This window comes from Lepidochelys kempii, chromosome 3, assembly GCF_965140265.1.
Source record: "Lepidochelys kempii isolate rLepKem1 chromosome 3, rLepKem1.hap2, whole genome shotgun sequence".
NCBI classification, from domain to species: domain Eukaryota; kingdom Metazoa; phylum Chordata; order Testudines; family Cheloniidae; genus Lepidochelys; species Lepidochelys kempii.
Window position 1 is genome coordinate 128701306 of NC_133258.1, and position 26242 is coordinate 128727547.

At 38.9% G+C, this 26242-nt stretch overlaps 1 protein-coding gene across 9 annotated transcripts in view; it reads right to left on the minus strand.

Moving 5' to 3' along the window:
- Positions 1 to 26242, minus strand: part of WDR27 (WD repeat domain 27) — a 189414-nt gene that overhangs the window by 108181 nt on the left and 54991 nt on the right. For all 9 annotated transcript variants that reach the window (XR_012158137.1, XM_073337965.1, XM_073337962.1 and 6 more), the window contains 5 exons: positions 24296 to 24385; positions 15019 to 15140; positions 13503 to 13636; positions 8201 to 8298; positions 6906 to 7027 (listed from right to left, as the gene is read on the minus strand). Coding sequence is in view for 8 of the 9 variants with exons in the window: in XM_073337965.1 (XP_073194066.1) it covers positions 6906 to 7027; positions 8201 to 8298; positions 13503 to 13636; positions 15019 to 15140; positions 24296 to 24385 (566 nt within the window). In the remaining variant the exon portion in view is untranslated. The remainder of the gene's footprint in view (positions 1 to 6905; positions 7028 to 8200; positions 8299 to 13502; positions 13637 to 15018; positions 15141 to 24295; positions 24386 to 26242) is intronic.

The window sequence follows — 26242 nt, forward strand, 5'->3', positions numbered from 1 at the left end:
ATCATTATCCCAATTTTAGAGATGGGGAAACAAACACATGGAGAGGTGAAGTGATTTGCCCAAGGTCACCCAGCAGGCCAGTGACAGAGCCAGAAATAGAACCCAAATGTCCTGAATCCCAGTGCAGTGCTCTATCCAATAAGCCACACTATTCTCCTGATGACTATGGAAAAGAGTTATTCGAATCTGCAGTGTTGCCCTTAGGAGGAGGCAAAACCAGGAGATTTCAAACTGCTACTGCTGCTTTTTCTTGCTTTCAGGCAAGGAGCTTCGGAGAACAGCTGATGGGTGTAGCCTATTGCTCTCTGCACGTCGGTCCTCATTTCCTGTAAGCTCATAATAAAGAGGACTCCCCTCAATAGTCAATATTACCAGACATACCCAACAACCTTCTGTAAGAGACAAAAGGTTGATTTGCTTACTCAGCAATTTTCAGGCAGAAAGGAGCATGAGTAGTCAGTTTACTTAAACAACAACCTGCAACTCACTTCACTGAAGAGGGCCACTCTTTCTGAGCTAGATACAATTTAATTTAGTCAGCTAGAACCTGAGGGTTCTGTATATCAAGCTCTGAATAGCTGCTCATCTACACTGGATCAGAACCATAAAAGTAATGTGATGCGTCTACATAAAAATAAATAAGCAAACATGCCCATGGTAGTAGGCACTCTACCAAAAAAACTTCTTTAGTGATTTTCTGCTCCCTACTATTTGCCTGAGTGCAGGATTGCTCTCTTATAAGAATTTTCCCTAATATATACACATCGATAACTAAATGGTTGACTTCATGACTTTTTCCACTGAGTGGTTTAGTTTTAAGTATTAATGTATTTTATGTAACTGAAAAAGTTGATTTAGAAGCTTAAGCTACAATTTTCCATAAAACAAGCTCAGTTTTCTTTGCTATACCACAGTCTGCCTTTGTGCCCCTAATTTTTCTCCCAAATGAATACTTGTCCACAGCTTTAAAGTATTCTCTGCTGAAGTAACCTGAAGTCACTCAGCTGACAGGGCAAAAAGAGAAGCCAGAAAAAGTCTAAGCATGTATGTGTTACAAATAATACTGAAGGAGTTTAGCACAGTTAAGGGTTTTACCAGACCACATCTCCAGATAATCACAAAAAGTTATGTGAAAGTAGCACCGAGGAACTATTTTAAACCCACAGCAGCAATGACATTCAGAAATGAGGATGAAAAGCCATCCTTAATCTACCCCAATACGCTAAACATTGCAGCATGTATAGTATATAAGCTCACTCATCATTTAACTCAACCTTCCAATAATAGGGAGGATTATGCATGAGTTTTCTTTAATCCACTTACTTATGTGGATTTAAATAAGATGTCATGACACTGATAAAAAAAAATAAAAATAAACCATAATTTGTTGATTCTCAGTATAACTGAGTTTACTTCAGAGTCCGGTTTTCATACATCTAGGGACTGTTGACATAAGAAGTCAGTTTCTCTATCAAGTCTGACTACAAAATATTTTTTTGTAGATTCAGCTGTAAGATTCAGATTCTCCTTAAGACTTTGGCTGCTGTCTTCAAGCATGAGCATCGTGATCAAAAGCACTGTAAATGGATTTTCAATAATTTCCTAAAATAAGTAATTTAGGGTCAGAATCATTCCCTTCTGACGAATCTCCCTTCACAGCAAAAGATACCCTAAAAGTTCCATATATTTCTAAAAAATCATCCAGTAAAGGGTGTGGGCAGAATTGGCTGCCCATGGAGTGAGCAATGAGTGTTACCTTACAGGACCACAACTGACCTAAACTCCATGGAGAGATCCTGCAAATCTGAGGGCTGGAAAAAGGTCTGAAAAACATTTACAGGGAGGGATGGGTCCCTCTACATTAACCTATGGTACAGCTCTTTGCCTCGAATACCCTTTCCATGGGGGCTTGCCAGCAAAGAATATGAATCCATGAGAGTGATTTTTTTTCCTGCTGATGCTTCCCTGCAAGTTTGCCAGGTTATGATGATCCAATGTATCTTAGTCATGCCACACCTAAGCATCACACCGACTCATTGAAACCCTCCTAAAATTGTAGGCCCCAAATGTTGCATTAATGTGGAAGAATCTCACTGATTCAGTGCTTCTGTGATAATTTATCAATACTATATGGACCTGGTGATTGGGATGTTTAAGTCAAGTCAATAGAGAGCTGCCTGGGAAAACCGAATGGCTCAAGATAAGCCATCACTCAGCACACATTTGAAATTTATTAAGGGACAATGCTAAGGGACAATCCATTGGCTCTAAAGACCCTGCTTGAATTCCTGCTGAGCCTATAGGACTAGTTTTGACCAGAAGGGTCAAAGCCTGGGAATACAGAAGAAGTATAGCAAGGTTAAAAAGCACACTCTCTCTCTCAAGAAAGGTAACAGTAGGCTGAGACAAAGGACCTCGATGGGAATGTCTGAAGAAACTAGGCCTGTCTAGCTCAAGACCAGGGGATGTTGGGACTTTAGGTTCGACAGAGATCCATACAGACGTTGTAGTTTTAAAAACCTTTTCTCTCAAAGCTTTGTTCCGCCTGCAAAATAAACAATAGTTTGGTTTTTAAGGAGACTGTTTTGTCACTGTACATCACTGGCCACATACTCATGAAGGGAAGAACGTTAGGTGCCAGAATTCAGTCTAACTTTTCAATAAGCATGGTTGACCCACAGGATACTGTAGCCCAGGTCTAGGAGTGGGAGAATTCTGAAAATTCAACCCCAGGGGAAATAAAGACAAGAGTTCTAATACTTGAAGGTGTACACTCAGACCACAAAGGGGACAGAGGTGCAGCTAGCATGTAATCATGAGAGGGGACTTCAGAGTTTAAAGAATGATGCCATTTAGCAGACAAATTTCCTTTTGTCTGACAGATTCTGAGCCCTTCAAGTGTGATTTATGCTGCTTGAATTCTCTCTGTAGCAGACATCTGAGAGGATAATCTAGTCCTATGTGACTGTTTTTAAATGCTATAAACTAGAAAAACTAGCAAATCCAGATTATGGAGTAACTGCGTACAAATTTTCATTTAAAAATGGTGATTTATGGGAGTGCAAAAAACCAGAAACCACAAAAAACAACTTTAGCACTGAAATGAACAGGTGTATTTATTTCAATCAAATTTGAAAACATTTTTCTCCTCTAACTGTTCCATGTGAAGTTTCAGACCAAGGTGAGTTCTTATAGTTGTGTTATAAGTAAGGCTGCAAGTGTCACGGAAGTCACAGATTCCGTGACTTTCCACAATGTCCATGCCTTCTGCAGTGGCTGGTGCTAGGTCAGGGGTTGCCCAAGCTGGGCAGCCCCTGGGCCAGCAGCAGCAGTTTGGATGTGTGGGAGGGGGCTCAGAGCTGAGGCAGGGGGGTGAGGCGCAGGACAGCGCTTACCTGGGGCGGGGCTCCCCATGTGCATGCGCCTGCAGCTACTAGGCGGAGGGGCCAGAGAGCCACAGGTGCTGCCCCCACAGATCCCATTGGCTGTGGTTCCTGGCCAATGGGAGCTGCGGAGCAGGCACTTGTGGCAGGAGCCACGCACGGAGCCCCCCCCTTTCCGCCCCTCCCTTAGGAACTGCAAGGACACGCCAGTCAGAGCTGGGTAGGGAGCCTGCCAGCCCCGCTGGCTGCCCCCAGCACCAGCAGGGGGTCCCAAGCCACGTGCCGCTGCCCGCCCCCCAGCACCAGCAGGGGTCCAGGGTTGTGCGCCGCCGCCCATCCTAGCACCCATGGTGCCCGGGCCATGAATTTTTGTTTACTGCCCGTGACCTGTCCATGACTTTTACTAAAAATACCTGTGACTAAAACATAGCCTTAGGTATAAGTAATAGAAGAAAACTGGAAGAGTGGGGTTTGTAATAGAATTACTGACAAACTATTTTCCACTATGGTAACTACATTTGGGCTGTAATGATCCTAAATCCAATAAGCAGTACCAAGTCACACAAGAAATCCTTGGAAAATATTTAACTCATAATATTGACAGACACACACCAGCTGTACATGGCAGAGAATATGTACTAAACTATTAACTCACAGAACTGAAGGAGGGCTATATTAATTTCAAATTATCTTTGTTTTATTAAATTACTTGCTTCTGGAAGAAAACTAAGGAAACATTAGTAAACTCTTATTCACAACATTGCTAATACCTGGTTTTAGTTATCTGACAGAATATTCATAAAGTCATTCGAAATAATGTAAAATGCATATTTTTCAGTCTGACAGCCAAAACACTTGAAAAAATATATCAAGTGATCACAGCTGAACAATATTCTAAAAGCTGAAGTGTAATATAATAAGATGCTCAATTATAGATTATATTGGAAACTTTGTACTTTTATAAGGGAATCAAAGCTTTAAAAAAAATGAAAAATCCAAAATCCTCTGATCATACTATAAATCTGAAAGTCCATGTGCTGACGCAAAATGCAAATGAGAAGTCGGTGCCTAATGTAGCAATAAGCTACTCCAGTGTGTGCATTAATATTATCATCAGTGTGTGACTTGATTGGATTGTGTGGTGGTAGGTTGAATGCAGAGTGCCTATAATCATGGGAGAATTACATCAACAGCCTACTAATATACACCTTGAAGTTGATCACTTTTATTAGACTATGCCTCAGTTATGCCACATTTCATTATTCTAAAAAATAATTTTAAAAACCAACTTGAGGGAGAGGCATTATTTAAAATATCCTTCCACTAGGAAAATTATTTCCTAGAAGAAAGCTGAGAGAAAGTAGGGAAAAGAAAATTACCATCTTCTCTCTCCAATTTTGACTATGCATATAGTAAATTAAAAAAAAAATCAAACACTTTTTTTCTTTTTTCCAAGTTCCCAGGACCTGTGAGGTCCTTTTTCTTCCCTCCAGTCTCCATGAATCCAGTTGACTTTCTGGGGCAGTTTTTGATCCAATGACTACTTTCCATTACAAAAGCTAAATTGGAAAAAATATTTTTTGAAATGGACAATGAGGTTTGCAAGTGTCCAAAAAGGGCTGCTGGGCTCACAGTGAGGGAAGAGCGGATGAAGACTAATGCTTCCTTAGTCTCCAAAGCTCTTTTCCCTCACTATCTTGCCTCCATTCACCAACTCCCAACTAAACTTGTTTCTTAGGACAAGAAACTGAAGAAGGCACTTTAATGCAACTCCTAGTTCAGCTTCCACACATAAGCAGTTTGCAGACACCACCACTGATTTGTCTGCTTCTGTAGCTATTTCTAATCACAAACAGAGGGATTTTAGGTTGGTTCAGGTTTTGCTTTTACACAGCTTACTATTTCATGAGAAATGCCACTGTGTCATTCTTTACACATCACTGGAGGAAAGCCTTCCCCAAAAGATGGGTTTTGCATTGTTTCCAAATGTCAGGCATATCCAGATTTCTTGTAGTAAGGGGTTCCACCATCATGGACTACCTGCAATGAAACCGCTCTACCCTGGCCCCAGAGAAGTATCCCTGAAGGGCCACATCTTCCTACCCAGTAGACAGAGTAATTGCCTTCGCATAAGGGCTTTGAAAATGAGGATCAGGCACTTGAATTAAGCCCATAATAGAAGAGGGAGCCAGCAGAGTGTAGGTGGTATGTGTTTATAATACATCAGCTCAGTGTATGTGATGTCTCTGGTGACCAGTGCCATACAGTCTACTACTGCCTCCTGGGTAAAAGTTCTCCTTTAGCGCAAGTGATGTTTTTGGCACTGAAGGTCTATGACTTCAGACTTCACTGACAACTACTGTATCTGTACAAATGGGCAGTTGTATTTTGTTACAAGAACTCTTCAAAACAACAAAAAGCGTGGACCTTTTAAAAAGTAATAATCTGCTATTATTTAGGGGAAAATTTAATTGAAGCTTTTAGCTGGCCCCGTATTCACAACAGCAGATTAGTACGGAGAGGAGCAGAGCAGAGACTAAGGCTAAATACACTACAGAGCTTGCAGTGCTACTAGTGCAGCTGCTCTAAGCCGATAGGAGAGCTCTCCCGGGGACGTAATTACTCCAGCCCTGCAAGCAGTGGTAGCTATGTCGGCAGGAGAAGCTCTCATGCTCATATAGCACTGTCCACACCGGCACTTAGGTCCGTGTAATTTACACCACGCAAAAGGAGGCTTATTCACATCCCTGAGTGCCATAATTTATACCAATTTAAGCTATAGTGGGTACATAGCCTAACTCAGTCCTGTGTTGGCAGCAGAAAATTGGCAGGATGCTTAGCCCTGGAGGTAGGGAGTACTTTTTATTACAACTCACTAACCACTTTGGCTCAGGGCAGCATAGATTTTAAGGATGCACAAAGAATCTGGAAAATGATGGGAAACTCAGACCTACCTTCACTGCCCTTAGCAAAAGACTATTAATTCAAGTTGTTCCCTCTATCACAAAATCTATCTGGGACTCATAAAAAAAACCCCACATAATGTAAATGTAATCCATTTGCATTAAAATGTTTTGAAATAAATAGATTTGGAGGGCTCTTAAGAAGCTTCATTGAACAGGGTATTGCAAAGCTCAACCAGAAAATCAAAGAGGGATAATAGAAAGCTATAACATTATGTCGATGTCAAAAATGTATTTTGGAGTTTGGTTGCTGTAAATAGCTCATGTTAGACTAGACTGTAATGTTACAATCTACCCTGAGTAAGGAGAGAAGCACTGCTGTACACCAAGCATGCTGAGCATGAGCAGGGCCGAGCATGGAGCAAGAAAATACCTTGCTTACTCCTCTTTGCAGCTAAGTAAAGGCTGTGACGATCTAGCACTTCGATCTTATTGTACACTAAATACATTCCACAGGAGAGAGGGCAAGTTTTTTAAATCACCTCCTAATGTTTCCTGAATGCTCCTTATTCATTGTCTGTTAGTTTGTTTTTTTTTTAAAAATCTATAGAATACCTACCTTATTCTGACAGATCTGGTGGGCTGATCTAGAATGAGCATCTGGTATCACTGCTGCACTGCAGCCTGCATTGAGGTCAAAAACTTCTAACGCTCGGTTGCTACCAGCCGTAAGTATAATATCTGTAACCTCTGTGAGTTAAAGTTCAAACAACATAAATAGATCTAATGGGGACAAGAGCAAAAAAAAACCCCTGTTTTAATAACATCTAGTTTATAAATGACTTGATTCATAAACGTATACTAAATTTCCATAAGCAGAATGCCCATACCGATCAAAAATAGGCACAAATATATACCTATTTCAATTGAAACAAACTCCTTAACTATTTCAGCAGCCAGATTCTTACTAGCAAATAGGCCAAAGTATGTCAGCAGCCTGCAAGAAAAGTGATTTTTTTAAATACAATACTACAAGTGTATGGAATAGGATTATTCACTTGCGGCTTTACCAAGCATAAAATGCTCATCCCAAATTCTTGCTAATAGAATCTATAGAATACATCACCATATAGGCATATATAATAGCAGCATTTATGTAGTATTTGGGGGGAGAAGTTGTCTCCAAACATTTTAAAAACATCAAATTAATTCTCACAATAGCCTAGTGAGGTAGTGAAATACTATTATTGCCATTTTACAGATGGGAAAGCTGAAGCAGAGTGGTGAAGTGATTTAAGCAAGGTCAGTGTCAGAAATCAGATTATAAATAAAATATTCCTGAGTCCACATAAATTAAGGGTAATTAACCAGTGAAATAATTTACCAAGAGTCATGATGGATTATCAATCACTGACAATTTTTGAATCAAGATTGGATATTTTTCTAAAAGATCTGCTCTAAGAATTATTTTGGGGAAGATCTATGGCCTGTGTTATACAGGAGGTCAGATTAGATGCTCGTAAAGGTTCCTCGTGGCCCTGGAATCTGACATTATTAAGGCAACAATCTATCATAAAAAAATAAGAATAATTTTACTCTAAGTATTATTATGATTTATTTGGTGGTCATGCCTAGGGATTTCAGTCATGGAGCAGGGCCTCACTGTGCTAGATGCTATATACAAACATATAATATTATAAAACAGTCCCTGCCTCAAAGAATTCACAATCTAAATACGTTGATCTTCTAGGCTGGAGTCCAACAAAACTACTATGAAAAAATTACATTAGTACTATAATTGTAGAAAAAGATACTAGCTATAGAGTTCATGTCAACTTTTTACACTTGAACATTTCCATCCCATTCAGCCTAAAATACTGTACAGAAACAATAATTATCCAGGACTCAGGATACAAGAGTAGAAATCATTTATTGCTGAAAGGCTGGTAATCTCCACAGTAGAAGCCATGGGGAATTTTTGTACTGATTTGCAAATGCTCCTCTGTTTGTATCTGCAAAAGATATGAGATTAATGTACTACTTGGCAAAATAGAGTCATCATTTATGACCAAACGTAAACTTCTAATGAAACATCCGGAAGACAAGATCCCCTTTTTATTACCAGACAAAGCCACAGTAATATAAAGGTTCAGATCTGTTGACAGATAAAAAAAACAATTTAGTTGGAAGACTCATAGTAGAAAAAAACATGTATACACATAACGTAGGCATGAGTACTTTTTGCTCTAATGTACTAATGTTCAACTTTCAATCAACTTAAAATCAAAATAATTCAGCCTTCATCCAGAAGATGTTGAGTAAATCTTCCAATTATAACGATTATGAAAGTAGAAATATCACCAGGTATAGTGCTGTATTTCACATGCTGTGTATGAGGGAGAAAAGAGAGAAAATGGATGAGAAAACACACAAACCCTACTTTGTTTGACCCCTGGCATGGTACTAGAGATCTATTTCGAAAGGTTTTTTAAAAAATTGGTTAAGGTCTCATAATGTAACCGAATGCAGACTGGGTCAGGAAAAAGATTTCAAGTTTTAGCAACAGGCACTCGTTTGCTCTGCCACGGTTCAGGTAAAACACTGCTCACAGGTGAATTCAGTACTCCATGAGACAGAGTGGTACATACTGAGCAAACAAGTCCCATGAGCTGAGTCTGCAGAAACAGGCACAGATATCTTCCCTCCCCAACATGCATGAACAACAGATAAAGGACCTGTTCCAAATCCCACTGAAGTCAATGGGAGTCTTTCCATTAACTCCAATGAGAATTGGATCAGGCTAAAAGAGTAGAATCCTCTTTCCCCAACAACTGGAAGGGAAAGCAACCAAAGTTAATTGAAAAGAAAGAAAAAATAATCCATCCCAACTGAGAGGCCCTAGCACATTCAGGAGGCACTGTGGTTACACAGAGGAACCGTATATAATTTTTTTCCTCCCCACTTTCAGGGACAGAATGATAGCTTTGCTCTGGGACGAATGGCTGTGATGGTGTATAGGATTTTGTGGAGAGTTAGTCAGAGCACTGATTGGAAGGATGAGGAGGTTGGAATGACAATCACAGTGCAATTGTGAGGAGTAGAGGAAAGGAAACCTTTTAGTGCTTGACTGCATATGGAAAGGAAGATTATACAAAATGAGGGATATGACTATGAAAGAGGAGGTGACTTTAGAAAACTGACTGCAGTTAGCAGATAGAAAGGATACACAGGCACTTAGTATTCCTTGCATAAAGTAAGGGGTATTCTGGAAGTGATACATATTTTATTTGGAATAAAATGTTTTGTGTTTTCATTTAAAATTTTATTCACCTGATAATCCTAGAGCAGGATAAGATTTCTTTAAAAGGAGAGAAAAAATATTTCTGTTTCAGCATCACAAGTGAGCAGAGGAAATTAAAACTAAGTCCAACAGTAAGAATCTCGTCACCACTCTGCCCACTTTGTGTTTGGGTCAAACAGTCACAGAGGTGTAAAGGGACCCGAAAAGCCCTGGTTGAAGTTAGGGGACGATACACCTGTTGGAGGCACTGTGGAAGACAGCCAGAAGGCTGCCTTCCAAGGACTTCATCACAAGCACACAATTCTGCAGCCCTTAAGGCAACCTGGGATGCTGTCATAATTTAAATTGACCCCCCCAGGACTGTCTAAATTATGCTACCATGGTCCTCTCCAGCCCCCAGAGCAGCCCAGGATTAGGATGATGCACAAATGGCTTAAAGCCACCTTACTGCCGCCACATACCCTAAGAAGCTGGGGTATGTCTACACTAGAAATGTAACTTGACCTATATTAGGTTGACTTACAGCCACTGTAGTAATTACTGTGGTGGTGCATGTCCACACTACCCTCCTTGGGTCGGTGGTGTACATCCTCACCAGGAGCATTTCCACTAACCTAAGAGGGACAGTGTGGGGAATTGAGAGCCCAGTCTCTCAGCTCCTCTGGCAGCTTCCTGCCAGAAGCCTGGCTACCCCACAGGCTCCCGGCGGGCTGCCCTCCCGCTCCACTCCCTGTTCCCTGCTGGGAGAGGGATCCAACTCCCCGGGCTTCTTGCCCTAGCTCCCAGCTTGGAGCAGGATCCATTCTTGCCCCAGCTCCCAACCAGGAGCGGGGTCCAGCCACCCAGATCTCCAAGGGAGTGGGGTGCAGCTGGGCTCTAGATGCTCGGCTTTCTTGTCAATTTCACGGCTCCTGCCAACAGCCAATGTAAGGAATGCAGTGTTTACACAGACACTGTGTTACCCTAACTACACCAACATAAGCCTTTCTGTTTGATGTTGCATTATCTACTAGCATGGATGACTGCTTAGATTTTGAACAACTGCGTCTTTCAAACACTTCCAGTTTTAGTTCCAGGAAGTCTCTTGCCAATCCAATCAATGGCAAACCATAGTAAACAAATTCACTTGGGGAAATAAGAAATTCAGGGTTAAGCAATCAACTTTACAAAGGGCCACGACAAAAGGGAGGATTGGATTTACCAATATTAAGCACTATTACCTAGCTAGTAGAAATCTGATGTACTGGATAACAACAAACCCTAATAAGCACTGGGCAGAGAGCTAGAACAAGCTTATTTTTGTGCAGTAAAACTCCACGTGATCCCCTAGGTATCCTGTTGAAAACAAACTCTTCTGAAGTACCTGAACTCAACATTTTACTATTTATCAGCATTTTAAGGACTCTTCTTAGCTTGAAACACTTAGCATGGAATTCTGCCTATCCATGTACAGTATGTGCTGGAGTGAGCTGTAGCTCACGAAAGCTCATGCTCAAATAAATTGGTTAGTCTCTACGGTGCCACAAGTACTCCTTTTCTTTTTGCGAATACAGACTAACACGGCTGTTACTCTGAAACTTGTTTGCAGTGTTTTTGTTATCATGTTAGTCCCAGAATGAGAGAGACAAGGTGGGTGAGGTAATATCTTTTATTGGATGAACTTCTGTTAAGTCTGTGAACCACATCTGCAGGCAGTATTCAAGGTGTGGGCGTAACATGGATTTATATAGAGGCAATATGATATTTTATGTCTTATTATCTATCCTGTCTTGATTCCCAACATTCTGTTCGCTTTTTTGACTGCCACTGCACATTGGGTGGATGATTTCAGAGAACTATCCACAATGACTCCAAGATCTTTCTTGAGTGGTAACAGCTAATTTAGACCCCATCATTGTATATGTATTGTTAGGATTATGTTTTCCAATGTGCTTTGCATTTATCAACATTAAATTTCATCTGCCATTTTGTTGCCCAATCATCCAGTTTTGTGAGATCCTTTTGTAGCTCTTCACAGTCTGCCTGGGACTTAACGATCTTGAGTCGTTTTGTATGTATTCTGACATGAGGAAATTTTACCCTCTCTGATGATACCATTTAGTTAAGGAAGTTCTCGATAAAAAGGATGATTTTGCATTTAATCACAGACGTAGTAGTCAGGCCTTCTGGATTCTACTCCTAGGATTGCAAGAAACCTCGTGTGACATTTGCAAAGAAGGCTCTCTCTGCCTCACTTCTCTCATTTAGAAAATACTTACCCACCTCACAGGGATATTGTGATGTTTATTCTCTAACGCTTACAGAACTCTTTGACATCCTTGTTTGGAAGGCCCCACAGAATGGGAACAGTATTAAGATTATTACTATTTATTATTGTATTGTCTTTACCTCTAAAAATTGAGAGAATCCATTGGCCATCCAGATTGCATTACCATGCTCTTCTAATTAAAGGATTAAAGCATTCTTTATGGTTCCTTCTAGACTTCTTGAATCTGTTCCAACAAGCATTTTTCCAAACTCAGCGCATGGAGTGAGAGTTGTGAAAAACAAAAGAAGTGACACCATGCTTTACAAAAGTAAAAATGCCAGGAAATGGACTGGAGGAAAGCCATAAATAAAATGTCAAAGCAAATTAAACTTTTTAAAAATACTTCCTTTTTAATAACAACTGGTCCTCAGAATAATCTGGGGTTTTTTTTTATAATGTCAACAGTTTCAAGTTTGTCCTTTTAGCATTACAAAAAATAACCCAAGGAAACTAATGGCATGGTGTTAGGAGTTGGCACTGCTTTAAGTGATACTGATTTAGTGGATACCTGCAGCATCGAGAGGAAAATATTTGAACAAAAATAGAGATTTCCAGATATCGTCCAGTTATCCTACAACATAATTGCTTCATAGCTTTTGAGTAAGTCCACAAAAATACTAAGAAAATCAATCCATTAAACGAGCTTAGAATTAGAAAATAAAGCTTTAGTCATTTGGATCTGAAACATCAGGATTGAAATTTCTATAGCATCTCATTCTAGGATCAAAAAATGGACTTACAAAGATAGGTAAGGAGTATTATCCCCATTTTACAGAAAGGGAAACTTAAGTTTAAAAAAGTAGAACTGAAAAATAGTAGAAAGGAAATTGCAGCATAATGGTGGCATAAAAATATAAAGATCAAAGATGAAATTTTAGAATTATACGGATGCTCAAAAGTATTGCTGTAAACTAGCAACAGTGAATGGAAAACAGAAACACGCAGTAATGGGAGATTGGAAGGGTGTGAAATTTCAGTTGTAAATTAAAAGATTAACAGGAAGTCAGTGGCATTTCCGTATAAGTGGGTCAGTTCAAGTGAGAGAATGGCCTGTAACAGAGGGGAGACTTGGGAAAAGGACTAAGAGAAGGCAAGAACTAGAAAAACAGGTTAATGGGGGAGGAGTAGGTGGATATAGTAGAACAGGCCTACAGCAGAATGGAGGAAATCCATGCACAAATTTCAAGACTAAGAAAACAATATTTGAATTGTATGTGGTAACAGAAAGCCAGTGAAAGTGATGGAAGTGATACAGTTGCTTTCCTGCTCTGGCAAACGAAATCTGGCTACCTCTGAAGTTCAGAAAATATTGAGGAAGACCATAAAAAAGTTAGTTTCAATAACTGTAATGAGAAGTAATTAAGGCATGAATACATATTTCAGCAGAGGCAACAAAATGTAAAGAGCAGTTTTAGGAGGTTAACGACAATAGTAGTAGTAACCTTTGCCTCTGAAAATATATTCTTGATCAAAAAACTTTTGAGACATGATTCATTTTCATTCTGTGATACCCAGACAAAGATATATGTAAGATTACTTTTGTTAAAATAATCCACAAAGCACCTACTGATAGAACACTGTTCCATTAATGGAAATGTTTTACCAACCGTTTTAGGTCATCCTTGCTCGTGTCAAGATAGTAACTTAACAGATGAAATTCAGCTCCACAACACAGCAATATAAATGTATCTATGTAATAAAACTGTGCAAAGCGTATAGATTTATGGAACATCTCCTTGCCCTGAAATGCAAAGTGAATAATTAAGAATAGAATCTATATAATATATACTATATAATTTTTTCCAGGGAATTTATAGCACTAAGACAGAACAGGTTAACTGAGTAAAGATATGCCCTTTTCATTCTCAATACTTACTCATCCCAAGATCTACTTTCTTTTTGTTTCCATTAGTTGGCACCAACATTAATAACATCTGTAGTCAGTTAAATCTAATGTAATCTGGTTTAACATATTAAACTTCCATTTTTTTTAATTGGAATTCAGGGACAGACTGAAATTAAACATGGTATTACAGACTAGCGCCAATAAAAGTATGAAGAATTATAGAGTACAGTGAGTAAAGCCAAAACTTTCAGAAGTTTGGGTGCCTCAAATTTTGGTTATATAACTTGAGACACATAAGGCCTGACTTGCAAAGGTGCTGTGTACCCATAGTTCTCACTGGTGTCAAAGCTGTAAGTACTCAGCAACTCAAAGTCAGACAAAATGCCAACTCTTGCAAATTTATCACGAGAGACATGCTTTCTAAGTAAAATTAAGCCTCACTCATGATCAGCCATGGCTGAAAAAAAATCCTGACATTGTAGAGTTCTATCACCAAGATCATGAGTGAGGCTTAATTTTACTTAGAAATCAGTGACAGTCTGCCCCGGGCAGCTGCTCCCCTGCCAGTCTGGGAAGTGGGAGAGGTGACCCCACTACAGCCACCCCAGGCCTGAGGAGGGTGAAGAATCCTAAGAGGAGCAGAAGTGAGGCCGGAAGGGCTGAACTATGGCCTGGGAGCTACAGGGGGGCTGAAGTGGTAGGGAGTCTGTACTGATGGTGGGTTCTGGGTCGATGGAGTGAGTGCTGGGATAGTGCTCTGAGGCTGGCGGGGGTTGATAGGGCAGAAGGCCTAAACTGATAGGGTGGTGACAATGGGGCCTAGGGAACTGAAGTGAGAGGGGGCTGAATTGAGGGGGGTTGGGTGGGGACAGAACTGATGGGGGATTGGATTAATTGCTGGGCAGGAGAGTGGCAGATGTGGGGATGAGAGCTCCTGCAAACAGGAGCCAAAATCACCTTATCCAGTACATGTGAGAAAGTGGGCAACATTAATTGTCACATGCACACAGCCTCGGGATGGGCAGGGGGAGTTCAAAAATCCAGAGATTGACCTAAAAAACACAATAGAACCTTTTTAAAAAACAACTCATCATTTTTTGGGCCAATCTGATGATTTCTGGTGGTCTGACTTATGATTTTTCATCTCTTGAAGTTGGCAATACTAAGTCAAGCACTGTGTGTCCTAACCTGGGCTCCCAACAAAAGAGAGTTTTGGGTACTGATAATATGCAGAACAGGGCCTACTATGTGTCTAACTGACATGAGTTACTCATTACCAGAAATAGGGCAGGTTCTGAATTGCAGACTGACCAGATCCTTAATGTTCTGTCTTCTGATGCAGAAACTAACCACCTCTTGTCATGACTCCAGCCAACAGAGTTAATTGCACCATCATGACCTAACAAAAATAATAATGGTAATATCAGAAAATCTATTTCTCATATTCACCCAGAGATAACATATTGATTGGATATAATTATTCAGCATTTTAAAAATAGCTTTTATGTATAGGCTTCTGTCAAGGTTCCTTCCCCACTCTGAACTCTAGGGTACAGATGTGGGGACCTGCATGAAAGACCCCCTAAGCGTATTCTTACCAGCTTAGGTTAAAAACTTCCTCAAGGTACAAACTTTGCCTTGTCCTTGAACCCTATGCTGCCACCACCAAGCGTGTTAAACAAAGAACAGGGAAAGAGCCCACTTGAAGACATCTTCCCGTCCCCAAGCCCTATACCCCCTTTCCTGGGGAAGGCTTGGTAAAAAATCCTCACCAATTTGTACAGGTGAGCACAGACTCAAACCCTTGGATCTTAAGAACAATGAAAAAACAATCAGGTTCCTAAAAGAAGAATTTTAATTAAAGAACAAGTAAAAGAATCATCTCTGTAAAATCAGGATGGTAAATACCTTACAGGGTATTCAGATTCAAAACATAGAGAATCCCTCTAGGCAACCCCTTAAGTTACAAAAAGACACACAGGAATATAAATTCCATTCAGCACAGCCTATTTTACCAGCCATTTAACAAAAGGAAATCTAATGCCTTTCTAGCTAGATTACTTACTAACTTTTTACAGGAATTCTGAGCTGCATTCCTGATCTGTTCCTGGCAAAAGCATCACACAGACAGACCCTTTGTTCCCCGCCCCCCTCCAGCTTTGAAAGTATCTTGTCTCCTCATTGGTCATTTTGGTCAGGTGCCAGAAAGGTTATCTTAGCTTCTTAACCCTTTACAGGTGAAAGAGTTTTGCCTCTGGCCAAGAGGGATTTTATAGCACTGTATACGGAAGAGTGGGTACCCTTCCCTTTATATTTATGACAGCTTCAAAGAGTTTGATTTAAATCAGTAAACATCAATCCTTGTTGATTTTTCTCTCCACCCAAAAACAGATGAAAAATGTCTTTCATTAATAATCCAAATTCACAATGTTAAAAAAGTATCAAATTGTTACATTGTATACAACTGGCGCACATTTTGCTGCCAATGCTATCAGGGAATTACTGAGAAAATAATACATGTTTTATTCTTGATTTTATTATACGGTTGATTTTTGCATGGGCATTTTTATTTACTCAAAATTTGAAATAGTATCTGAATACTTTTAAATTCCTACAATATCAATCTGTCAATTAACACTAAAGAAATACTTCTATGTAAAAATCACTGTTCATCAAAACTAATGAAAAAATAAAAATGAAATCCTTTCAAGCCTCTATATAAGTTAGCAACAATGGGGCATTTGGAGATCTTTACTGGTGAGATAATGACAAACTAAGCAGAGCGGAGTTTTAGCCCACGGCAAGACTTGGTTATTGTACCAGTTTGATGATTTATCTTTTAAAGACCTAAAGACTTCTTTCGCATTTAAAATAAAATACCATTAGGATTTTCAAAAAGCTCAAAGGTAATTTGTCTTGAAACATAAAATACTTTCTGAAGTTTGATTCCATTTGTTCCATAAGATCAACAGCAGTTTTATTTGTCTCACTGAAAATCAGGTTTACAATTTTAGTACTTGATATTAGGTACTTTTGTAGAAAATCTTCTCTGGCCACATAAATATGGATGTGAAGCCAGGTCATTTGAAGTAATTGTTGTGATATGGCTAAGTCAACACATTGCCATATTGTGCGAGGGTTGATTTAAAAAAAAATAAAAATAGATTTGCTTCAGACACTGGGTTTTCACTGTGTGTCTAAAAAGAAAAATGTAAATGAGAAACACTGAATTGCCTGTAAATATACCATTGCCAATATATATAATTAATCTTGCATAATATGTTACTAAAATAGAGATTGTACAGTTTGTTTGCTTAAAATCAACCTGTTCAGATAGGTAATTTAGCAGCAGCTCAGACTAATATTAGTCAAATTGTAGCAGAAAACTGCCCCGGAAAATAGAAATGCAATTAACCTTTTTAATGTCAGGCTTCCAAAGTCAGAGAATGCTATTCTCTGATTAATCAGCCTCTATGACCACTTACCCTTAGGACTCACCCACATCCTCAGCAAAAGGTTGAACACCACCAAACTTACAGTACTGAAACAAGAATATAAGTAGTATGGTCGATTCTCTGAACTGGACCTTTTCAGTTCCACTAGGACCTATAAGAGTTTGCTGATGAAAGATCTCAGCCTAAAAAGAACTCGAACTTTAGGAGGGTTATACTTCCATTGTTATTTATGGTCTTCGGGCTCTGAATCAGGCTCTCTTTTAAGAAGTTATTCAAATAATGGAAAGCTACCTTAGAGGGAAAGGACCTCCATTTTCAAAATATTGTGAACCTCGTTGTTTGGATGCTTAATGTAAGGTGTTTGGAATCTGATTATCAGAGGTGCTGAGGGTCAAAAATTCCAGCTGAAGTCAACAGGGCTGTTAGGAGGACAATTGAAAGGAGTAGGTCAAGAAGGCATGATATCTGTGACCTGCAGGAGTGTGGCATTTGAAGGTGGTTCTAAAATGGTTTAGGCACCCTTGCATTTGCCTCAGCCATTTGTAATAATACCAGATACTTTGTCAGACAAGGTTTGATTCTACAGAACACAACCCACCACCACACCAAGATCAATAATTACAAAAGGACCTCCCTCTTAATTCACCTTACAGATTACGGTAGCCCTAAATCTAATTTTGTGAATTCACTAGAAAGGAGAATTTAGTAAAGAAATGTCCTTGAAGATAAAACTCAAGTAAATAGGCAATACTACATCAAAGAAAAGAACCATGAATAGTTAGTTATATGAATCATATTTTAATGGAATTTGACCTGAAGGCAAAATATCCATTTAAATACTGTTAAATGGTTTCCAGATTCCAACTCTGAGAAGATGTAGGCCTTACAATGCTACAATTTAATATTTTTATTGCTAGCAATTTGTTATTATAACCACAAGGAAATAAGTGGCTTCCACTGTACACAGTCCTACAGCAGATGATTACGATTAAGAAAATATTTCATAAAAAGAGATAGTTATTGATTGCAGATCGTAGTTTACAATAGCTATAACCCCTCATCAGTAAACAGTTTATGGAAGAAGCAGCCTTTTTCAGTTTGGTTTAAGGCTGTTAAAATAAGAGTTAGCTACTACGAAGACAGCAGTTCAAAATTCAGACACACTATATAGAAATCAATTAGTTAATTGATAATTTCTAATTTAGAATATATTTGTCCTGCTAATAATTGCATACAATTCAAAGAAAAATGTTACATAAAAGCCAATCATCACGTTTTGTTAATCTTATTTCCCTATAAGAAATACGTTGAATTTCAGTTGACATTTAAAGTTCCTATGCTGCCCCCTTGTGCACATTTTTATATTTCAGTCAACTGCAGTTCTGCCTGGAACAGATCTATGTATTACTTTAATTACCCTGTGATATTGTACTGTTGCCGCATGTAAGAAGAGAAAACTGTAGTTAAGATTTTCAATTATATAGTGTATCAACATAAACTGGTTTATAAATTATAGTATTTAGATTGTAAACTCTTCATGTCAGGGACTCATAACATTTTTGCCTGTCAACTGCCTAATATATCTTGAGTTTTGTTATACTTTATTATTTGTATAATAATCAACACAATAATTCAAGTAGAGAAGGCACCTCCATTTTATGTCTGTATCACAGTACAGTAGCTTTCACACCCAACATGATCATACCCCTTCAGGTAAAATTTCAAAGCCAGTCCTTAATTCTCAGAACAAAGGGGGCGGGGTAGGGGGTTGTTTATTTTTTTAAATTTTGTAAGGTTCTATTGAGGTACTTGAGTTATCTGTGTAAAAAGTGAAAAACACAGTATAACACAACTCCCATTTTCCAAAAATGGCAGGGCACATGAGAAACCTTAGGAAAATCTGAGGTTTGGCAAACTGCAGGAGCTATCCAGGACATTTACATTTTCTGCAGTCTAGGTCCCCAAACCCCAGGCACAGTAAAGAAGAGGCCAACTGGCTTCAAAAGAGTTTTCACTCAGGGCTCCCCAATCCTGAGGCACATTGAATACAATGTTGGCTGGCTTTGTAGAGTGATTGGCTTCAAAAGAGCCATGCTACCTGTAACCCTTTTAAAGCTGGCCAGCATACTCTTCGCTTCACTCTAAGAGCTGCAGCACCCAGAGCCAACTCTGAATAGGAATACAGTACAACCACAGGCGATAAAAACAAGTTTAATTTAAACCACGAGTTCCAGTTAACTGGATTTTGGTATATTGGGGCTGTAATGCTCCTCCATGATGATGTACAAAAAGATATTTTCCACCAGTCAGAAAAATGTCCAGATGCTTTCTTGGCACTCAAATAACTTAACAGCTGCTGCTGCGTTTTTGTTTTTGTTTTCCTTTTTTAAAAAAAATTGAAGTTCAAACTTGCCATGATTTTACATTCTCAATGAGAATTAATTAGTGCCTTTGACTAAAAAATGAAGTTGTAAACATAATAATCTGGTGCTCCAAATAGCAGCACAGTTGTTAGAAAGTAAGTAGGAAATCAATACAGGATTCCCTGATACTCTGAGATGTGCAGACCAAGCTATGTGAAGGGGGAAAAAACATACAGATCTGGTGCTATACAATTGAAATGGTTGATCTCATACTATTATTATTTATATTTCAGTAGCGCATACATGCTCTAAGCAGGGATCAGGCCCTATTTTACTAGAGGCTTTATAAACATGTGTTTAAGAGATCTTCCCAGCACAAAAGGCATTCACAGTCTAGATTAATGATAAAAAACTGAGGTAAATAACACAACCAGATAGGCATACGCCACAGGATAAACAATAACAAGAACATTTTTGTGTAGACTATGCCCACAGTTTAGCTTGCCATCTACCTAGCCATTATCAAATAGCAATGTTCTGAATGCATTTTAAGAAAGGATTTGAAGATAAGATCCACGAATCTTTTCAGAGTGTCATATATAATGGCTGGAAAGGGATAAAGAGAGAAAAATATTTGTGGACGAAGTAAACTGGCAGGTGGGGAAGGCTGAGAACATTGATGGGGCACAGACAGCTGTAACAATACAATAAGGTAATAGACAATCATCTTAAAAGTGAGGACAAGAAACATATCTGATACAAATACCTTCTGTTAAAAACAACACCCCCACCCCATCAAAACTTATTTTTTAATGAAAACTCTGGCACAACTGTAATTATAGTGCTACCACCATTCCACTATAAACAAACATATGCCCTTGAGAAGGCTTTTAAATTAGCATGAAGAGGGATTATTCGGTGTACACTAGCTTAGTTTAAAGAACAAATCTATTTGGTCTTTTGCTTTATATACAATGTTTGTTTTAAGAAAGAGGGGAACATACTAGTAAAAAAAATCTTATTCCATAGTTTAGTATAACTGCATATTATCTAATCCTTTATTGGAAAGGGAAAACCCTTTAACTTAAAAAAAAAATCACAAGAACAGAAATATGTAAGTGAAACTTAACGACTTTCTAACACTGATTCACCACTGCCTGACATCACTCTGGAGGGTAAATCTCTTGGCATTGTCAACAGCTTTTGCTACTTGGGTTCTATGATCAGCATGAATCTTGGCCTTCAGACTGAACTGACTATCAGAACTGCAAAATCAAGAGAAATAAAGCATTGCTTATCTAACGGAGGAGTGTGTTTTCAGCTAAGAGAGTAATGGAAGATGGAGGAAATTGTTGTTCCCTTTATAGATTATGGAGAGGTAAGAACAGAGGTCCTCTTTAGAAGTTAACAAATCTCTTCTCTCTATACCTTTTTTAAAACAAGACATACTAGTACTAACGTATGATTAAAAGTACTCCAAACTACATAGACTAAGATGTAGAAAAACAAAACAATTCCCCCACAAACATTACAAGGTCTGCCCAACCAGTCACTAACACTAGGAAAATGCCTTCTCCACTGATTTTACATATGGCCTTCTAGAATATTTTCACCCACAGTAATACAGGTGAAAAGATATAGTCAACAGACAGGCCCTTTTTATCATTCTGAAGAAACTGGGTTGTCCCCCCAAAATTGCTGATCATTCATTCATTACATCCAGGTATGAGGGCAACTGTAATATATGAAAATATGGAATCAAATGCCTTTGGCATCAACAAAGGGGTGAAATGGGTGTGTCTAAGACCCTATGCTGTTTAACATACTTTTCATTCCTGCTTTTTCATGCATTTAAGGACAGCAATGATGGCATTTATCTTCAAATCAGACTAGATGAAGGCTTGTTCAACATCACAAGGTTTAGAGTGAAAACCAAGATGAAAGAGCCGAGAGAGTTCCTGTTTGCAGATGATACAGCTTTCATTGCCCAGAGTGAATCTTCCCTGCCAAATCTCTTGGGTAGATTTTCTGTGTCATGGGTTGACAATTAGTTTCAAGAAAACTGTGATCAGGTACCAAGGGGTGGAAGAACCAATGATTGACATCACTCTGGAGGGTCTCTCTCTTGGCATTGTCGACAGCTTTTGCTACTTGGGTTTTATGATCAGCAGCAATCTTGACCTTCAGAGTGAACTGACTAACAGAACTGCAAAAGGAGCTAAGAATTTGCGGCTTTTACAGAAACATGCATGGAATAACTGCAAACTATCGACTAAGGTGAAGATGCAAATGTATGAGACTTGTGTGCTTTCATCTCTGCTTTATGGTTCAGAAATGTGGACTACATATGCTAGGCACATCAGGAGACTGAATAGCTTCCATATGAGATACACCTGTGCAAGATCCTGAAAATAAAGTGGGAAGACAAAATATCAAAGACAGAGATGCTGGAGCATGCAGGACTGACACACTTAGAAACTACAGTAGAATCTCAGAGTTACAGACACCTCGGGAAAGGAGGTTGTCTGCAACTCTGAAATGTCCGTAACTCTGAACAAGACGTTGTGGACTTCAGCCACTGGGGTGGGGGGGCTGCAGCCGCAGAGGGAGAAGGGGGTCAGGGCTTCTGACCCTCGGGAGCACCAGGGCTCAGGGCTTTAGATCTGGGGGAAGTACTGAGGCTCGGGGCTTCAGCCCCACCATTCTGTTCTCGGCTTCTGCCCCATGGGGGGCACCAGGGCTTGGGGCACCCCATGGCTCCACTCCCTGTTTCATCCAGGGGAGGCGGGCATGCTGGGACTCAGGGCTTTAGCTACAGGGGGAGTGCTGGGGCTGAAACCAGCACCCCCCGCAGGGCAGAAGCTGGGAATGAGGCTGTGGGGCTGAAGCCCTGAGCCCTGGCACCCCCCAAAAGGCTGAAACCAGGAACGGAGCCGCAGGGCTGAAGCCGGTGACCAGTAAGTCTGGCACTCTGGTGTTCATATCTTTGAGATTCTATTGTACTAACAAGAGGAGGAGGTTGCAATGGCTCAGTCATGTCAGCAGAATGGGAGGAGACTGTATCCCCAAGAATATTTTGTACAGATTCGAGACAGCTCTAGAAAGCAGGGTCACCCTGTATGGCAGTACCGCAACATGCGCAAAAGTGAGGTGAAGTTGTTCAGCATCAATGCAGAAAGCTGGGAGGAGTGCGCAGAATTCCATCCAATCTGGAGGGAATATCTGGCACTGGGTGCAGCTCAACATAAAGCAGCTTTGATCCAGAGGATGGAAGCAAAGTGAGAAAGAAGAACGCAGTGTACTATTATCTTGGACTCCAACTCAGACAACACATGGATCTGTGAAATTTGTAACAGTGTTGCTCTTGAATAAGGCTGCTCAGCCATAAGCTGACTCATAAGGCAACTGACTAGACCTTTTATGGATACACCATGATCCAGTGGATCAACGGTTGCCTATAATAAATAGAATTTGGAGAAACTAGCAAAACACACAAAAAATCCTGACTTGTATTTTATATGCAGAAATGCCTTTAACATAAGAGATCATTACAAAATGTGCATGTCACAAGCTATTTTTTGATAGGTAAAAGTCTAACCAGGAAAGTGTAGCCTTTGTTTAGCTTATTTATATAAACTTTTAAAACATATTTTGCATCTGTTTTTACAAATGAAGATATGTATTCTTATTTTTGTAAATATATAAAACTATATTACTAAAAATTAAGCCAAGTTATTTTGTAAATCTTTTGCCTTAAGAAAACATATTTGACATTTTTATTCCAAATTATTATTAAACAAAGAATACCATAAATGCATTTTATGAGCTATAATTTCCTCCCCATAACTCAAAATTTGAAACACAAACAAAATTGCTGAAAAGTCTGAAAAAACAAACACGCTAGCAATCAGAATACTGTAATCTCTTTAAAAGAAACCTCAAAATAGGAGGAGAAGCATATAGGATGTAAATTATTCTATAATTAAACATGACAAGTCATATCTAATATCTAGGGAGCCATGTTATACCTTCTAATCCAACTCTAATTTTAGCACAATGCTTTAAAAGCCTCTCTAAATTAATATAAGATTATAGAATCTTTATCGAGACATAATTTTCCAAAATCATTTTTCCATAAATCATTTATTTTAGATCTGACAAGGAAACCCATTTTTAAAAATGGCTAAATCAGCTTCCATTACACAATTCCACAACAAAATACTGATCCAGCTATATGACATTATGTAAATTATGAAGTTTACTGTTGTTTTCAATGTTAGGGCCTGATCCTGCAAACCCTTAGGCCTTTCCCCTAAAAAGGCTTATTTAGAGTGTATAAAATTAAGCATGTGCATAAGTCTTCGCAGGACTGGGACTTTCCTAACGTGAATAGTCCCTTTGATTTCAAAGGGCTACCCCTCATAAGCAGGGGTCTGCAAGATCAAGACCACCATTATCCAAATCATTATTTTAACTTTTTGGCTAAAAGCAGTCATCTGGCAAGTACATTTCTATTGTTTACCTTCTCAGTGATCTGAGGAACTCTAGAAAAACAGAAGCCAATTCAAGCCTGGAACAATGATAACCAGACAAACAAGTTTACTATATCCTTACTCAGAAGTAGTACGGTTTTTTTTATTCTTCATATAGTGACAAGAGTGGAATCTTTTAATTTACAAGTTTATTTAAACTGAAAATGCATCACTCCATATAAACTATATTTACAAAAAGTTTACCTGAAAAAACAGCCGGTGTTCCTGTCAGGTTGGAATTGAATACCAGTAAAGATTTGTCAGCTAGGCCACAAGCTAACAACTCTCCATCCCCTGTAAAAAAGATTCCCTACAGGTTTATGGGTTGTGAGGAGTGTGTGTCTTAATCATTTTTTTTAAAGTCATAAATATACCAGGCAGAGGGGAAAATATGTTACAGCACATAAAAATATATAATCAGCTTTCATCTAACTTGTTTACCATTCTCACTTTCTATGGAAATCAGTTAAGATGCAGGGGGAAAAATATGACTCATTACAAGGCAGAATGTCATTTTTTTAAAGAAAAAATCCTAAACAAATATTACATAAATATTTTGCAGTCACATTTATCTACTTCCTGATTTATAAAAATTACTATCTATCTCTGTATAAATGACACATCCTCCTTCCAGGGGTACCAGAATAAAAAATAATCATACTTACGAGAGCACCAAGACTCCTTTGTCAGTATTCTGATAACTTCTGAAGCAAATGGGCACAAGCCCTCCCCACCATAGCTTTACAGTCTTATCCTGCAAATTTTACTAAGAAGTTCTGTGGCACTTCTCATATGAGTAAAGTTATTCATGTGTACAAATGTTGGCAGGATCAAGCCTTTTAATGTTTGCCTGGATGTAGTAGGATGGGAAAACTGTTTAACACAAATCATATTTCTGAAAGAGCAAAGATGGTCTGGGGCTTAAAATGTGGAATCCCACTGTAAATTAGTATTAAAAACATTTGCAAACCAGAAGGCAAAATAAATTAACAAACAAAAAAAAAGGAAAGAGACATTCCTAGCTTGGGTCAATCCATGCTATGATACACCCACCCCACCAGCTATGAAATCTAATCTTCCCAAAGGCATTCTCCTGTTAAACAGCAAATTATTTAGACTATGTATTCCTGGAGAAGAAATACCAACCAACCTTGCTAACAAGACATAAATGGTGGGATTCAATCTGAATATAAATACTTAATAATAATTAATTTGACAGTCTGAAGATCACTCCTTGAATGGCTTCTTTTATGTATTTGAATTAACTTGAATTAGATACTTTTTAGTTTCATAACTTAGTTAAGATTATTTGTCTACCGATTTATAAAATTATTTAAATTATCCATGACAGGATCCACCAACCCTTAAACAAGATTCCTTTGTCCATCTATAAATTGTTTTAGCTATCTCTGAAACACCAAGACAGGACTCTCTGCTGATTTTGGGAATAAAATACTTTGGTTTTATCTTGCGAGAAGAGTGTCTAAACCAGAGTGGGCCCACTCAAGGTGTAATCCCTGTTGAAAGCTCTCCACAGAGATATAGAGAAGAGATTGTCGCTGAAATAATAATTCTTTAAAGCTTGTGTTCTGCTTTATTCAGTCTTTTTTTTATGTTTATTTTCCTTTCTTTAATAAAGTAGCCATAGTTAATAATTGTGATTATTTTGCTCGTCTCTAACCGTGGTGTACCTCTTAGTCTAAAATAGTGGAAGACACATTCCTAAACTGGCAGTAAGAGAGACAGTTATCAAGATCTGGCCAACTATATCTTGTTTCTCTAGACGATACATTTTTAGTAATCTATGTGATGATTTCTTGGTGCTCAACACTTTAAAACACCCCTTTTTACCCCAAACAGATGTCCCGTGCAGGTATGCATTTTATAGGGTCCAGTTCCTTGATACCTGGAATTGGAAATGAACTTAGAGGAAGGCATCTCCCTGAAGAAGCTGATGATTTGAGTAGGGCTCCTAATGTCTGGTAGAGTGCGGAGACAACCTCCTTTCCCAACCCCTCAACCCTCACAGGAGGTTGGGACCAGGTGTGGAGGGGCTGATGGCAACCTTTTGCCAGGTGCAGACAATTAAGGAAGGAAAAATGACCCAAACACTATACAAATTATTGCTTGACAGCTCCCAGATGAGTAAAG